Source organism: Pseudophryne corroboree, chromosome 7 (genome assembly GCF_028390025.1).
Source record: "Pseudophryne corroboree isolate aPseCor3 chromosome 7, aPseCor3.hap2, whole genome shotgun sequence".
Classification (NCBI taxonomy): Eukaryota; Metazoa; Chordata; class Amphibia; order Anura; family Myobatrachidae; genus Pseudophryne; species Pseudophryne corroboree.
The window spans coordinates 416,699,778-416,717,696 of NC_086450.1; the positions used below are offsets into that span (position 1 = coordinate 416,699,778).

Here is a 17,919-nt window from a genome sequence, read left to right on the forward strand (position 1 = left end):
CTTAGCACTGTTCAGTTTTCATATAGTCACAATGTATATGGTAATGGTAAACATTTACTGCCTCACAGCACTGAGGTCATGGGTTCGATTCCCACCATGGCCCTAACTGTGTGGAGTTTGTATATTCTCCCCGTACTTGCGTGGGTTTCCTCTGGGTACTCCGGTTTCCTCCCACAATCCAAAAATATACTGGTAGTTAAATGGATCCCAACAAAATCAACCCTAGCGTGAATGTGTGCGCGTGTACATGTGGTAGGGAATATAGATTGTAAGCTCCACTGGGGCAGTGACTGATGTTGAATTCCCCAATGATGTCTAATATCCGTATAGTATACAGTAAGGAATTTGTGCCCACTCATTGCTTCCCTGATAGCAAAGCAGCATGATCTGAAACTACAGTCCATATAGAGGGCTATCAATAAATAGTGCAATCTAGTTCAGCTTAAAACTAATATTTTATACAGTGTCACAGAATACTTACCTAAAGACAGTATAATGACCTTTCATGATAATGACACAAAATACAGTATAATATAATATCACTCACAGTGCTAGACAACATTACTATGCTGTCTGGTTCTGATATTTATATTGTTACAATTTCGATGATTAAATTGATTCCACTGTAATGCAATCATTACTAATATTATCCTATACAAAAAGAAATTCAAATAACGTAACTGTTTATTGTCATACACAGGCTAAGTAAGTAAATGATTATGTATACTCACAGACCCCACATAGAATGTAACAGAGAGCAGACTTGCACTACTGATAAGAGAGGGTTCCCTTCTCCTCCCAGCTATAATGGGACTGCCCAGTGCCCGGCGTTTATTGCTGATGGTGTAAATATGATACATGATAAAGTGGAGACCCACTTCTTGAAGGTTATTCCATATGTGTCACAGAATTTGTTTGGATTGTAAGCTTTTGGGAGTCTTCACTGCCATTGTGGCTTTATAAGATGAGATTTGTATAATGGCCTGTGTGTACTGATCAGTTTGCACAATGGTCAGTGAGCTGTTTGCAAAACATCAATAATAATAATTAGAAAAATAAAATTGTATTTTTTTGTTGAAAAATAAATGAAAATGCTGAATATGACTCTGGCTTTGCATTACTGCAGTCTGCTGCTGATGAGTTTCACTGGCTCCCGAGATCTACTCCTATTTGAATTTGTATTCATGAATGTACAGTATGTCCTAGCCAGGCTGTGTCTCCAGCACCATAATTACAGCGCTCCGCATTGCCTGCAGGTGGCGCCAGCTACTTTCTTTGGCAAGACTAAAATTTTCCCATTGTATGAAATTCTTAGTGACGGCTGAATTCTGATAATTGTTGTGTTTAGGCGTAACTTCCAACTGTCTCAATTTAGGTGGGACAGGCCGGATTCTGCAGGACTTGTTCTGAACCCCAAATAGATATTTGTGAATACTTTGGGAATGCTGGGAGGTATGCCCTGGCTAGGGGAGCAATGAAGTATGAATGTTGTACACACCAGACACTGGGGATATTCAGGGAAAAGTGGAGGTCTTCAAAAGGCGCAAGGCATATGCAGTAAGAGACCCTGACCACTTCCTAATTGTGACTCAACCGCTTCCTTACCGCCAGGTGTCCACGCAACCAACCTGATCCCAAAATTGGAATCTTGGGAGATACGGTCTAGGTGGCAGGTGCAATTTAAATGGTTTTGCTGTTCCCCCAGCGGGTGCTGGTCTCTGTTTCTGGGATAGCACATCTTACTTTGTTTTGTGGAAACGAACTTACAGAATAGTAACATAAAGGCGCTCAGATAAGCTTACGCAACTCCGCAGACTCATCCAACACGTACAGCCATCAGTGGTGATTGATTGGCTTTATTTGTAGTTGAAAAGATAGCATATTGTGTAGCGCCTTATGGGCTAATATGAAACAAAGGATTCAGAAACCTTTAACTAACTGGTTTCTTATCACTACAGAACAGAAAGGAATGGAGAGAAACGTATCTCGTGTTACTTGTATTATTAAAAACAATATATATGTACACAGATACTCTGGATCATTCTGAGGGTAACCAATCGGGACATTGCCGTCTGAGATGGAGCTTTTCATGGTCTCCGAGGGCTGGTGGGACTATAATATGGATTTGCACGGTATTTGTAAACCTTAACACAATTGAGACCAGAGTCTGCCACATACAAAAGTCCAAAAGGTGAACATGTGATTCCTTCCGGTTTACAAAGACCGTTGGAGACGATGCATATGGGCGACCCAGTGGGTGGGAAAAGAGTGACATTTCTTTTCTGGACATCTGCCACTAGGATATTCCCTTCGGGATCAGCGCATATTCCCGCTGGATTACCAAAAATGTGCTCGTATGTCTCAGAGAGGGAACCAGCCAGCTTTAAGTTACTGGTAAATAACTTAACATCTCCACACTCCTCACTCACGGCAAAACCGCCCTCTAGTGTAGCACAGATATACTGTGGCCCCCGGAGTCCTGAGACTTTCTTAACTCCATGTACTCGATAGGCTCGGTCCACGTGAAAAGCCTGCACTGACCCAGAAGTGTATTCTACAACTAGGATACGTCCAGAGGTGTCCACAGCAATGCCTCTCGGAGATTTGAAAATTCCGCCCACTTTAACCCAAGGTGGCTGCGAGTTTTGTTTGTAAATACGGACGATGCCCTCTGTAATATCAGTGACAGCTACAGTGCCGAAACGAGTCATGGCAACACAGTCTGGAAGGAAGATATCATCATCATCACAACAATAGAGGGCTTGACTCGGTCTTCCATGACTATTCAGCAAGTAGACATTAGGCCCATTATCTCCACATACATAGAGAGAGCCATCGGAACACCAATGAAGGGAACTGCAACCTCCTGTCCCAGGCACGGGTATGTTTTGAGTGAGCTCATCCTGGCGGAACAAAAGAAGATTACCCACGTCTTCCAGTTCTCGGCACACCTGCGTAGTCTTCTGGGAGAGCTGTTGTACATGAGAAGGCTTTAGGAGACCTAGTCCAGGCTGGGAAGAGAGGAGAGGGACAGCTTTTTGTAGAGTGTTTTGGGAGGTGACCTGCAGGCTCCTCACTGTGCGGACAAGGTCTTCCTTTTGACGCGAGAACTCCAGAGAGTTGTCCATTTTTCTGAAATAGACTCTGGATTAGACATTAGATCTTACCTTGAATCAGATATACTGTATGTAAAACAAGCAAATGCATCACATCTTCTTCCTGCTCTATGTTGTCACTGTTAACGAATAACTGCATGAGTTGCAACCTTAGAGGGATATTGGTATTGGTCTCACTTTTGTATATAAGTATTTATACTATTTAATATGATAAAAGATAATAAAAAAAAAAATCTTTCGGTGTTAACTGGGATACGCGTTCTGTTGCTCTAACACATTAAGGGCTGATTCAGAAACCATTGATGGTTCCTGTTGCTGGATTATACCATCAATGATTAGTCTGCCATGGCCAATCCTACCCAGGTGGCTGCTGGTGACCGTGTAACACATATGTGTCCATGCGGCCCTGGCGAGGGCAGTCCCGGGGATCTCCTGACTCCCAGCAACACTCCTTTCTGAATCCCTGTCTTGCTGCCACTGCTGTTATGGTTACCCAGCCACCTGCTGCATGAGCGTCCTGGGTGCCGCCTTCATGGGGAACAGTGCGGGGCCTAGCAGGTACCCATCCTGCCGCCCGAGGTCTTCTTGCTGGGTCACTGTTAGCAGGGGGGGATCTGGTTAACCAACTGTAGTTTCTCTGACGTCCTAGTGGATGCTGGGAACTCCGTAAGGACCATGGGGAATAGCGGCTCCGCAGGAGACTGGGCACAAAAAGTAAAAGCTTTAGACTAGCTGGTGTGCACTGGCTCCTCCCCCTATGACCCTCCTCCAAGCCTCAGTTAGATTTTTGTGCCCGAACGAGAAGGGTGCAAGCTAGGTGGCTCTTCTGAGCTACTTAGAAGTAAAAGTTTAAATAGGTTTTTTATTTTCAGTGAGTCCTGCTGGCAACAGGCTCACTGCATCGTGGGACTAAGGGGAGAAGAAGCGAACTCACCTGACTGCAGAGTGGATTGGGCTTCTTGGCTACTGGACATTAGCTCCAGAGGGACGATCACAGGTTCAGCCTGGATGGGTCCCGGAGCCGCGCCGCCGGCCCCCTTACAGAGCCAGAAGAGCGAAGAGGTCCGGAGAAAGCGGCGGCAGAAGACGTTCCTGTCTTCAAATAAGGTAGCGCACAGCACTGCAGCCATTGCTCTCAGCACACTTCACACTCCGGTCACTGAGGGTGCAGGGCGCTGGGGGGGAGCGCCCTGAGACGCAATAAAAACAATATAAAAACCTTATATGGCTAAAAAAAATGCATCACATATAGCTCCTGGGCTATATGGATGCATTTATCCCCTGCCAGTTTCCTGAAAAAAAGCGGGAGAAAAGGCCGCCGTGAAGGGGGCGGAGCCTTTCTCCTCAGCACACAAGCGCCATTTTCTTTCACAGCTCCGCTGGAAGGACGGCTCCCTGACTCTCCCCTGCAGTCCTGCACTACAGAAACAGGGTAAAACAGAGAGGGGGGCACTATTGGCAGCTAATATATAAATACAGCAGCTATAACAGGGAGTAACACTTATATAAGGTTATCCCTGTGTATATATATAGCGCTCTGGTGTGTGCTGGCAAACTCTCCCTCTGTCTCCCCAAAGGGCTAGTGGGGTCCTGTCCTCTATCAGAGCATTCCCTGTGTGTGTGCTGGGTGTCGGTACGATTGTGTCGACATGTATGAGGAGGAAAATGATGTGGAAGCAGAGCAATTGCCTGTGTTAGTGATGTCACCCCCTAGGGAGTCGACACCTGACTGGATGGTAGTAATTAAAGAATTACGTGACAATGTCAGCACTTTGCAAAAAACTGTTGACGACATGAGACAGCCGACAAATCAATTAGTGCCTGTTCAGGCGTCTCAGACACCGTCAGGGGCGCTAAAACGCCCGTTACCTCAGATGGTCGACACAGACCCTGACACGGATACTGAATCCAGTGTCGACGGTGACGAGACTAACGTAATGTCCAGTAGGGCCACACGTTACATGATCACGGCAATGAAGGAGGCATTGAACATTTCTGACACTACAAGTACCACAAAAAAGGGTATTATGTGGGGTGTGAAAAAACTACCAGTGGTTTTTCCTGAGTCAGATGAATTAAATGAGGTGTGTGATAAAGCGTGGGTTTCCCCCGATAAAAAACTGCTGATTTCTAATAAATTATTGGCACTATACCCTTTCCCGCCAGAGGTTAGGGCACGTTGGGAAACACCCCCTAGGGTAGATAAGGCGCTCACACGCTTATCAAAACAAGTGGCGTTACCGTCTCCTGATACGGCCGCTCTCAAGGAACCAGCTGATAGAAGGCTGGAAAATATCTTAAAAGGTATATACACACATACCGGTGTTATACTGCGACCAGCGATCGCCTCAGCCTGGATGTGCAGCGCTGGAGTGGCTTGGTCGGATTCCCTGACTGAAAATATTGATACCCTGGATAGGGACAGTATATTATTAACTATAGAGCATTTAAAGGATGCATTACTATATATGCGAGATGCACAGAGGGATATTTGCACCCTGGCATCTAGAGTAAGTGCGATGTCCATTTCTGCCAGAAGAACGTTATGGACGCGACAGTGGTCAGGTGATGCGGATTCCAAACGACATATGGAAGTATTGCCGTATAAAGGGGAGGAGTTATTTGGGGTCGGTCTATCGGACCTGGTGGCCACAGCAACGGCTGGAAAATCCACCTTTTTACCCCAGGTCACCTCTCAGCAGAAAAAGACACCGTCTTTTCAAACCCAGTCCTTTCGTCCCTATAAGGGCAAGAGGGAAAAAGGCCGCTCGTTCCTGCCCCGGGGCAGAGGAAGGGGAAAAAGACTGCACCATGCAGCCTCTTCCCAGGAGCAGAAGCCCTCCCCCGCTTCTGCCAAGTCCTCAGCATGACGCTGGGGCTCTGCAAGCAGACTCTGGCACGGTGGGGGGCCGTCTCAAGAATTTCAGCGCGCAGTGGGCTCACTCGCAAGTGGACCCCTGGATCCTGCAGGTAGTATCACAGGGGTACAAATTGGAATTCGAGACGTCTCCCCCTCGCTGGTTCCTGAAGTCTGCTCTACCAACGTCTCCCTCCGACAGGGAGGCAGTATTGGAAGCTATTCACAAGCTGTATTCCCAGCAGGTGATAATCAAGGTACCCCTCCTACAACAGGGAAAGGGGTATTATTCCACGCTGTTTGTGGTACCGAAGCCGGACGGCTCGGTGAGACCAATTTTAAATCTAAAATCTTTGAACACTTACATAAAAAGGTTCAAATTCAAGATGGAGTCACTCAGAGCAGTGATAGCGAACCTGGAAGAAGGGGACTATATGGTATCTCTAGACATCAAGGATGCTTATCTCCATGTCCCAATCTACCCTTCTCACCAAGGGTACCTCAGGTTTGTTTCAGACGCTGCCGTTTGGATTGTCCACGGCACCACGGGTCTTTACCAAGGTAATGGCCGAAATGATGATTCTTCTTCGAAGAAAAGGCGTATTAATTATCCCTTACTTGGACGATCTCCTGATAAGGGCAAGGTCCAGGGAACAGTTAGAGGTCGGAGTAGCACTATCTCAGGTAGTGCTACGTCAGCACGGGTGGATTCTAAATATCCCAAAATCACAGCTGATTCCGACAACACGTCTACTGTTCCTAGGGATGATTCTGGACACAGTCCAGAAAAAGGTGTTTCTCCCGGAGGAGAAGGCCAGGGAGTTATCCGAGCTAGTCAGGAACCTCCTAAAACCAGGACAAGTGTCGGTGCATCAGTGCACGAGAGTCCTGGGAAAAATGGTGGCTTCTTACGAAGCGATTCCATTCGGAAGATTCCATGCAAGAACTTTTCAGTGGGATCTGCTGGACAAATGGTCCGGATCGCATCTTCAGATGCATCAGCGGATAACCCTATCTCCAAGGACAAGGGTATCTCTCCTGTGGTAGTTACAGAAGGCTCATCTTCTAGAGGGCCGCAGATTCGGCATTCAGGATTGGATGCTGGTAACCACGGATGCCAGCCTGAGAGGCTGGGGAGCAGTCACACAGGGAAGAAATTTCCAGGGCTTGTGGTCAAGCATGGAAACGTCTCTTCACATAAATATCCTAGAGCTAAGGGCCATTTACAATGCCCTAAGTCAAGCAAGGCCTCTGCTTCAGGGTCAACCGGTATTGATCCAGTCGGACAACATCACGGCTGTCGCCCACGTAAACAGACAGGGCGGCACAAGAAGCAGGAGGGCAATGGCAGAAGCTGCAAGGATTCTCCGCTGGGCGGAAAATCGTGTGATAGCACTGTCAGCAGTGTTCATTCCGGGAGTGGACAACTGGGAAGCAGACTTCCTCAGCAGACACGACCTCCACCCGGGGGAGTGGGGACTTCATCCAGAAGTCTTCCAAGTGATTGTAAACCGTTGGGAAAAACCAAAGGTGGACATGATGGCGTCCCGTCTCAACAAGAAACTGGACAGATATTGCGCCAGGTCAAGGGACCCTCGGGCAATAGCGGTGGACGCTCTGGTAACTCCGTGGGTGTTCCAGTCGGTATATGTGTTCCCTCCTCTTCCTCTCATACCAAAAGATCTGAGAATCATAAGAAGGAGATGAGTAAGAACGATACTCGTGGCTCCGGATTGGCCAAGAAGAACTTGGTACCCGGAGCTGCAAGAGATGCTCACGGAGGACCCGTGGCCTCTACCTCTAAGGAAGGACCTGCTCCAGCAGGGACCTTGTCTGTTCCAAGACATACCGCTGCTGCGTTTGACGGCATGGCGGTTGAACGCCGGATCCTGAAGGAAAAAGGCATTCCAGATGAAGTCATCCCTACCCTGATCAAGGCCAGGAAGGATTTAACTGCAAAACATTATCATCGCATTTGGCGAAAATATGTTGCGTGGTGTGAGGCCAAGAAGGCCCCTACGGAGGAATTTCAACTGGGTCGTTTCCTACATTTCCTGCAAGCAGGATTGTCTATGGGCCTAAAATTAGGATCCATTAAGGTTCAAATTTCGGCCCTGTCGATCTTCTTCCAGAAAGAACTGGCTTCAGTGCCTGAAGTTCAGACGTTTGTCAAAGGGGTACTGCATATACAGCCTCCTTTTGTGCCTCCAGTGGCACCTTGGGATCTCAATGTAGTTTTAGGGTTCCTAAAATCACATTGGTTTGAACCACTTGCCACAGTGGATTTGAAATATCTCACATGGAAAGTGGTAATGCTGTTGGCCCTGGCTTCAGCCAGGCGCGTATCAGAATTGGCGGCTTTATCCTATAAAAGCCCTTACCTGATATTTCATTCGGATAGGGCGGAATTGAGGACTCGTCCTCAATTTCTCCCTAAGGTGGTTTCAGCGTTTCACATGAATCAACCTATTGTGGTACCTGTGGCTACTAGGGACTTGGAGGACTCCAAGTTGCTGGACGTAGTCAGGGCCCTGAAAATATATGTTTCAAGGACGGCTGGAGTCAGAAAATCTGACTCGCTGTTTATACTGTATGCACCCAACAAGCTGGGTGCTCCTGCTTCTAAGCAGACGATTGCTCGTTGGATTTGTAGTACAATTCAACTTGCACATTCTGTGGCAGGCCTGCCACAGCCAAAATCTGTAAATGCCCATTCCACAAGGAAGGTGGGCTCATCTTGGGCGGCTGCCCGAGGGGTCTCGGCTTTACAACTTTGCCGAGCAGCTACTTGGTCAGGGGGCAAACAGGTTTGCTAAATTCTACAAATTTGATACCCTGGCTGAGGAGGACCTGGAGTTCTCTCATTCGGTGCTGCAGAGTCATCCGCACTCTCCCGCCCGTTTGGGAGCTTTGGTATAATCCCCATGGTCCTTACGGAGTTCCCAGCATCCACTAGGACGTCAGAGAAAATAAGAATTTATTTACCGATAATTCTATTTCTCATAGTCCGTAGTGGATGCTGGGCGCCCATCCCAAGTGCGGATTGTCTGCAATACTTGTATATAGTTATTGTTACAAACAAATCGGGTTGTTTATTGTTGGAAGCCATCTTTTCAGAGGCTCCTACGGTTATCATACTGTTAACTGGGTTCAGATCACGAGTTGTACGGTGTGATTGGTGTGGCTGGTATGAGTCTTACCCGGGATTCAAGATCCTTCCTTATTATGTACGCTCGTCCGGGCACAGTATCTTAACTGAGGCTTGGAGGAGGGTCATAGGGGGAGGAGCCAGTGCACACCAGCTAGTCTAAAGCTTTTACTTTTTGTGCCCAGTCTCCTGCGGAGCCGCTATTCCCCATGGTCCTTACGGAGTTCCCAGCATCCACTACGGACTATGAGAAATAGAATTATCGGTAAGTAAATTCTTATTTATGCTCCTACACCCACATTGCTGCTTCCCATAATATTATTGTTGTTATTTATTATTATTATTATTTCTCTTACGTCCTAGAGGATACTGGGGTTCCATTTAGTACCATGATGTATAGACTGGTCCACTAGGAGCCATGGGCACTTTAAGAATTTGATAGTGTGGGCTGGCTCCTCCCTCTATGCCCCTCCTACCAGACTCCGTTTAGAAAATGTGCCCGGAGGAGCCGGTCACGCTTATGAAAGCTCCTGAAGAGTTTTCTGCATTTATTTTATATGTTTTCAGGCAGGGCTGGATAGCACCCTCCTGCCTGCTTCCTGTGACTTAGGAGGGGAAACGGCCCAACCTCTTGAAGGGTTAATTGTCCTGTTCCCCGCTGACAGGACACTGAGCTCCTGAGGGAACTATTCGCAAGCCCCACCACAGCAAGCGTACATTCCCGCAGCACGCCGCCACCCCTAACAGAGCCAGAAGAATGAAGTGGGGAGTACTAAGTAGGCGTCCCAATTAGCGGGGCGCTGGCCATTATGGCGGCATGAGGGTACGGAGACGCACGGCTTCTAACCGGGGCGGAATGCGTCTCCAGACACAGTACACAACTGCGTCTCAGTACATTGGCAAAAACAGCTTTAAAACGGTTTTGTCTCCATTTTAAGCACCAGATTACCTCATCCAGTATAAAAAAGCGGGAAGACCGTGCGCCATTGAAGGGGCGGGGCCTTCACTGTGAGAGGATCCAGCAGCTCACCAGCGCCATTTTCCCTCTGCAGTGGACACAGACGCTGACTGACAGGGACACGCAGCTCCACCGAAGTGACTCAACTTAACCTCAGCGGTACCAGGGGGTCATAGCGGGGGGGGAGCGATTATTAGTGTACTAAGTCCCCTATCAGGGCACTTAGTCTGTGACCCGGCTAAGCTTGGCATTAGCGATAAGGGCGTGGTGGGGGCTGGCTTCAATTAACTCTGTGTCACCATGAAGGGCTCTTTGTGGGTTAATTGTGCTTAACATTTTCGTGTGTGTGTGTGCGCGCGTGCGCTCTGTCACATTTACATTATGTCAGGCAAAGAGTGTGTTTCTTGCACAGCAGAGTGTTCCTCTTCAACAGGGGGCTCACTACTGGGTACTCAGGGCAGTGCACCTTCCCAGAATAGCGGGGCTGAACTGGAGTGGATTAATTCCATCAAAAGAATGATCTCCAATATTTCTACAAAATTATACCGCAATGAGAAAGAAACGCAATACTTAAGACACACTGTGGATGAGTTTATGAACAGAGACTCAGTCCCCAAATCAGCGTCTCAATCCCCTCCCATTTGCCCGCAAAACGATCTCTGGCCCATATCCTGCATTCTGACTCTGACGGGTCAGACATGGAGGAGGGTGAGCTGGATTTGGAGGGGGGGGGGGGGGGATGCTACTCTGTCACAGGGAATAGAAGCTCTTATAGAGGCTATCAGAGATGTTCTGCAAATTCCTGATAAGGTGTCAGAGGAGTGTGAGGAATCTTATTTTAATGTAAAAAAGAAGTCCTCGGTTACTTTTCCTGTGTCAGGGGAATTGAATACCCTGTTTGAAGAACTGTGGCTTAATCCTGATAAGAAATTTCAAATCCCTAAAAGGTTGCTCTCATCTTTTCCTTTTCCTCTGGAGGATAGGAAAAAATGGGAAAATCCACCGATGGTGGACGCATCAGTCTCTAGGCTGTCCCGAAAAATTGTATTGCCTGTCCCTGGTGCAGCCTCCCTAAAAGACACGGCTGATCGTAAAATTGAGACTGCACTCAAATCGTTGTACATAGCTGCTGGGGTGGCCCAGAGAACCACTATTGCATGTGCGTGGATCACGAAAGCCATTGCTAAATGGTCAGGCAACCTAATTGAGGGGTTAGATTACTTGTCTAGGGGGGATGTTGTTTTACTCCAGCAGCATATACAGGACTCTGCGAACTTTATGGTGGAAGCCATAAAAGAGATAGGGTTGCTTAATGCACACACCACCGCTATGGCAGTGTCAGCACGCAGTGGCTTGTGGCTACGCCAGTGGACTGCTGATGCGGACTCCAGGAAAGGCGTGGAAGGCCTACCATTCACAGAAGAGGCCTTGTTTGGAGATGAACTAGACAAATGGATCTCCAAAGTTACTGCGGATAAGTCTATGTATCTTCCTTCCGCAGCTCCCCCAGCCAGGAAAGCTTATTCAGCTTCAAATTTACAGTCCTTTCGGACTGCCAAGTAGAAGGGCAAATCCAGAGGTGCTTCTACGGCTCCAGAGGCGCAAGAGGTAAACCACGCAACCAGCAACTGCAGGTGCTCAGGAACAGAGCTCATGCTTTGTTTCCTCAAAGCCTTCAGCATGACGGTGGACCGCTATGCCTGGAAGGCTGTCAGATGGGAGCCCGACTAAGATTCTTCAGCCACATCTGGTCAAGTTCGTGCCGGGATCCCTGGGTCATAGATCTTATTTCCCAGGGCTACAGACTGGAGTTCCAAGAGCTCCCACCTCACAGATTCTTCAAATCAGGCTTACCAGTTTCACAAGAGGCAAGTATGACTTTACAGCATGCCATCCAAAAACTGGTACAGACTCAAGTCATTGTTCCAGTTCCACCTCATCTGTAAAACAAGGGGTACTATTCCAACTTGTTTGTAGTACTTAAACCGGATGGTTCGGTACGACCGATTCTGAAAATCTCACCTGGAGCCCACACGGATGCTTCCATTCCTGGGAATGATACTGGACATGGAGTCGCAGAAGGTGTTCCTTCCATTGGAAAAGGCATTGGTAATCCAGTCGATGGTTCAGGATGTCCTGAAGCCAACCCGGATATCGGTACATTTATGCATTCGCCTTCTGGGGGAAATGGTGGCCTCTTACAAGGCGCTTCAATACGTAAGGTTTTATGCAAGACCCTTCCAGCTTAATCTGTTGGACAAATGGTCTGCATTGCATCTTCACATGCACCAGAGAATTTGTCTGTCGCCAAAAGTCAGGATCTCACTTCTGTGGCGGCTACAAACTTCTCACCTCGTCGAGGGTCGGAGGTTCGGAATTCAGAACTGTATTCTGTTAACCACAGATGCAAGCCTCAGAGGTTGGGGAGCAGTCACCCAGGGGGTACAGTTTCAAGGAAGATGGTCAAGTCAGGAAGTCATTCTTCCAGTCAACATTCTGGAACTCGGGGCCATATACAATGCCCTTCTGCAGGACTCATATCATCTTCAAGATAGGGTCATTCAGGTCCAGTTGGACAATGTGACTGCAGTAACGTACATAAACCGACAGGGCGGAACGAAAAGCAGAGCAGCAATGTCAGAGGTGTTAAGAATTCTCCTCTGGGCATAAAAAAACGCTGTGGTGTTGTCAGCAGTCTTCATTCCGGGAGTAGACAACTGGGAAGCAGACTTCCTCAGCAGACACTACCTGCACCTGGGGGAGTGGGGCCTTTACCCGGAAGTGTTCAGGTGCTTGACATGTCAGTGGGGATATCCACAAATCGACATGATGGCCTCTCGTCTCAACAAGAAGCTCAAGCGGTATTGTTCCAGGTTGAGAGACCCACAGTGGCGGTAGACGCTCTGACGACTCCATGGGTCTATCAGATGGTGTACGTATTTCCTCCACTTCCTCTGATCCCAAGAATTCTAAAAAGTATAAAAAGGGAAAAGGTTCAAACAATACTCATTGCTCCGGACTGGCCAAGAAGGGCCTGGTACGTAGACCTTCTGGAGATGCTCCTCGAAGATCCGTGGCCTCTACCTCTTCACGAGGATCTTCTGCAATAGGGCCCATTCGTCTATCAGGACTTTCCGCTGCTACGTTTGACAGCATGGAAGTTTAACAGCTGATTCTAGCCAGAAGAGGGATCCCTAACAAAGTTATCCCGACTATGATCCAAGCCAGGAAGGGGGTAACGTCTAAACATTACCACCGTATTTGGAAGAAATACTTCTCATAGTGTGAGAGCAGAAATTATTTTGCGGCAGATTTTCATCTGGGACGTTTCTTGCTTTTTCTGCAGGCAGGTGTGGATGTGGGCCTACGTCTGGGCTCCATAAAAGTCCAAATTTCGGTCTTATCCATTTTCTTTCAGAAGCAATTGGCTTCTCTCCCTGAGGTCCAGACGTTCTTGAAAGGTGTTCTGCACATCCAACCTCCCTTTTGCCTCCCACGGCACCTTGGGATCTCAATTTGGTGCTGCAGTTCCTCCAATTGGACTGGTTTGAACCGTTACAGGAGGTGGACGTAAAATATCTTACGTGGAAGACCGTCACACTGTTGGCATTGGCTTTAGCAAGACGTGTGTTGGAGCTGGGGGCTTTGTCTCACAAAAGCCCATATTTAATTTTCCATGAGGACAGAGCTGAACTCAAAACTCGTCAGCAATTTCTTCCTAAAGTGGTATCTGCGTTTCACATCAACCAATCTATTGCGGTTGTCACCGACACCTCTGCTACTTCAAAGTGTTTGGATATTGTGAGGGCTTTGAAGGTGCCTGTAAAGCGAACAGCTCGTCACAGAAAATTGGACTCGCTGTTTGTTCTTTATGATCCCAATAAGATTGGGTGTCCTGCTTCAAAGTAGTCTATTGCACGCTGGATCAGGCTCACTATCCAGCATGCTTATTCCACAACAGGTTTGCCGGTTCCAAAATCTGTTCAGGCCCACTCTACTAGGTCGGTGGGTTCTTCCTGGGCGGCTGCCCGCAGTGTCTCTGCTTTACAGATCTGCCGAGCAGCTATATGGTCTGGTTCGAACACGTTTGCTAAGTTCTAAAAGTTCAATACTTTAACCAAACTGAAGGTTCTCAGAGGCCAATCAGTTCTGCAGGAACTTCAGCACTCTCCCACCCGGTTTGGGAGCTTTGGTACATCCCCATGGTACTAAATGGAACCCCAGTATCCTCTAGGACAGGGGTGGGGAACCTCCGGCCCGCTGGCCATATAAGAACCGCAAAGCCGTTTGCTCCGGCCCACCCGCTTCTCTCAGTGAGACACGCCGCCGCTCAGTCCGGCGGCAGCGTGTCTCAGCTGTCAGGACAGGGAGGAGAGCGCTGCTATGTCGGGCGGCGGCGTGTAGGACTTGAAACCAGCCGCCGGTTCGTGAGCCAATCAGGAGCCGCGGCTGCCGGTCCGCGAGCTCTGATTGGCTCTCGAACCGGCGGCTGGTTTCAAGTCCTACACGCCGCCGCCCAACATAGACGCGCTCTCCTCCGTGTCCCGCCGAAAGGAACAGTAAGCAGCACGGGGGGGGGGGGGGGGGGGGGCAATGGTATTCTTGGCACTGTGGGGGGGGCATTTGTATACCTGGCACTGTGAGGGGCATTTGTATACCTGGCACTGTGAGGGGCATTTGTATACCTGGCACTGTGAGGGGCATCTGTATACCTGGCACTGTGGGGACATCTGTATACCTGGCACTGTGAGGGGCATTTGTATACCTGGCACTGTGAGGGGCATTTGTATACCTGGCACTGTGAGGGGCATTTGTATGCATGGCACTGTGGGGGCATTTGTATACCTGGCACTGTGGGGGCAATTGTGGATCTGGCACTGCACTATTCAGGGCATATGTGTATCACGTGCCATTTTAACTGGCCACACGCATTTTTTGGGCGTGCGCGCCTCCGGCGCGCACACACAGTACCTCTAAGGGGCAGACCTACTGGGAGGCAGGGTAATTTTTTAAGTTGAGAATTTTTGTATGGCCTCCGAAGGACTTTATAAATATCCAAATGGCCCTCGGTAGAAAATAGGTTCCCCACCCCTGCTCTAGGACGTAAGAGAAAATAGGATTTTAATTGCCTACCGGTAAATCCTTTTCTCGTAGTCCGTAAAGGATTCTGGGCGCCCTCCCGGTGCTTCGTTCTTCCTGCACTGTTACTTGGTTAAGTATTGTTGGTTCAGGAGTTGCTGTGCCTGTTAACAGTTTGGTTAGCATAGCTTTCCTCTTGTGTGTGCTGGTTCGGAATCTCGCCACTATCCTTTTATATCCTTCTCTCAAAGTATGTCTGTCTCCTCTGGCACAGTTTCCTAGACTGAGTCTGGTAGGAGGGGCATAGAGGGAGGAGCCAACCCACACTATCAATTTCTTAAAGTGCCCATGGCTCCTAGTGGACCCATCTATACCCCATGGTACTAAATGGAACCCCAGTATCCTCTACAGACTACGAGAAAAGGACTTATCGGTAGGTAATTAAAATCCTATTTATTCCCACCCCATTCCCTAGTCAGCTGTGAATCTTACACTCTGCTACTGTGAAGGTTTTTTTTTTTGTGGTGTGGAGGTGCATGCACGCCTCACGGATTTGGCCACGCCCCCTCCTGTCCCCTGGCCCATGTCCGCTTTTGGCGCATTTTATATGAGAAACCGCACTTACTAATGCTATTCTACCAGTGTATTATAAAAATAAAAAAAAAGGGGAGAGAGAGAGACATGCGGTAGGTTTAAAAACCTCTCCATGCTGTCTACTGAATAATTATTTCAAGACCTAAATGCATACTTGCCTACCTGACCCTCTCCATGAGGGGGAAAATGCTCTGTTCCTGGACTTTTCTGGTAATGTAGGATTGTCATCACCTGTGGTGAAACACCTTTCTTATCAATTAACTAGCTCACCACAGGTGATTGCAATCATACATTACCAGGAAAGTCCAGAAACAGAGCATTTTCTCCCTCATGGAGAGGGTCAGGTAGGCCAGAATGCCTAAATGAGCAACGGTAATTAATATTTTGAGAGAAACAATGAAAAAGAAAATAAATAAATAGGGTGTGCATAAATGTTAATAAGTTAAACTGATAAGTGATCTTTTTCTGATGTTAGAGTGGACCATACTTGCCTACCTGACCCTCTCCATGAGGGAGAAAATGCTCTGTTCCTGGACTTTCCTGGTAATGTATGATTGCCATCACCTGTGGTGAGCTAGTTAATTGATAAGAAAGGTGTTTCGCCACAGGTGATGGCAATCATACATTACCAGGAAAGTCCAGGAACAGAACATTTTCTCCCTCATGGAGAGGGTCAGGTAGGCAAGTATGGAGTGGACTCTTGCATGCACTAGACCAGTGGTTCTCAAACTCTGTCCCCAGGACCCCACACAGCGCATGTTTTGCAGGTAACCCAGCAAGTGCACAGGTGTATTCATTATTCACTGACACATTTTAAAAGGTCCACAGGTGGATCAAATTATTTCACTTGTGATTCTGTGAGGAGACCTGCAAAACATGCACTGTGTGGGGTCCTGAGGACAGAGTTTGAGAACCTGTGCACTAGACCATAGGTCTGCAAACTCAGTCCTCATTACCCCACACAGTGCATGTTTTGCAGGTAACCCAGCAGGTGCACAGGTGTATTAATCACTCACAGACACATTTTAAAAGGTCCGCAGGTGGAGTTAATTATTTCACTTGCGATTCTGTGAGGAGACCTGCAAAACATGCACTGTGTGGGGTAATGAGGACCGAGTTTGCAGACCTATGCATTCGACCGTAGGTTCTCAAACTCGGTTATCAGGACCCCAAACAGTCGACATTTTCTAGGTAACCCAGCAGGTGCACAGGTGTACTTATTACTCACTGCCACATTTTACAAGGTCCACAGGTGGAGTTAATTATTTCACTTGTGATTCTGGGAGGAGACCTACAAAACATGCACTGTGTGGGGTCCTGAGGACCGAGTTTGAGAACCTGTGCACTAGACGTACAATTGGCATTTCAGCACAATGAAATGTCCACCTAGTCTACAGTTAGCAAGTATGCTCTAGAAGAGTACTGACAGTGGATCCTATAAGAACCGGCACAGCTCGCTTGTAAAAGTGCCAAGTCCCCACCAGCAGAACGTATGGTGAGGGTAACGAATATACTCCTCTATCGCTATTTGTACGAAGATAAAAAGCACAAATGATTACATACCCCGCTCCTCTGCATTCCATGTAGTTACTACCTTGCAGTCCGTTCTCATATCACCTGTGAATCCTCTTTCTAATTTCTAGCACCTGTTTGTGTTCAAATAGTGGAATCAAATGGAATGTTAATTCAATACTCACATTTGAATCTTCTTTAAATTTCCCCGTACAGTCCCAGTTGGGTTTCTATCTGTGAGTTATTAATCCTATCTCCACACTTCCCTGGATATAATGTTGTTAGAGACCAAGATTGAGCCACACATATTAAACACCATGCTAAATAAACATGATTTACTATAAGCTCCTAAGATAAAGAGTGTTTGTTCTTTCACAATCCAATACAGAGATACTGCATATTACTGATTAACCGGGCACTTCCTATTAACTCTTCAGTGATTAATCATACTGTAGCTGGGTCTAAAGTAACCCTAATGTGGAAGACAGCACCTTCAAACACAGTAGCTGCAACGTTGCTATTTAAGAACAATCTAAATTAAACTGCAAGTTGTTTATATAGCAGAATTCTCCGTAGCATTGGCAAAAGAAGGAGCTTATCAGAACTATACGCTTTCTTGTGGATGCTCCCGAAGTTCGTTGTCTGGGTGTCCTCC

At 47.6% G+C, this 17,919-nt stretch overlaps 2 protein-coding genes across 4 annotated transcripts in view; one reads left to right on the forward strand and one right to left on the reverse strand.

Moving 5' to 3' along the window:
* ASB8 (ankyrin repeat and SOCS box containing 8) overlaps positions 1 to 17,919 on the forward strand; it is a 57,777-nt gene that overhangs the window by 5,944 nt on the left and 33,914 nt on the right. The gene's annotated exons all lie outside the window — the stretch shown is intronic.
* Positions 667 to 17,533, reverse strand: NHLRC4 (NHL repeat containing 4). 2 transcript variants are annotated; one of them, XM_063934760.1, is made up of 2 exons: positions 17,450 to 17,533; positions 667 to 3,132 (listed from the first exon to the last, which is right to left on the reverse strand). In XM_063934760.1, the coding sequence occupies exon 2, from the start codon at positions 3,126 to 3,128 to the stop codon at positions 2,088 to 2,090; it is 1,041 nt and encodes a 346-aa protein (XP_063790830.1). In that variant the 5' UTR covers positions 3,129 to 3,132; positions 17,450 to 17,533; the 3' UTR covers positions 667 to 2,087. The 2 variants fall into 2 exon arrangements, with proteins under 2 accessions (XP_063790830.1, XP_063790829.1); XM_063934759.1 differs by lacking the exon at positions 17,450 to 17,533 and adding an exon at positions 17,316 to 17,382.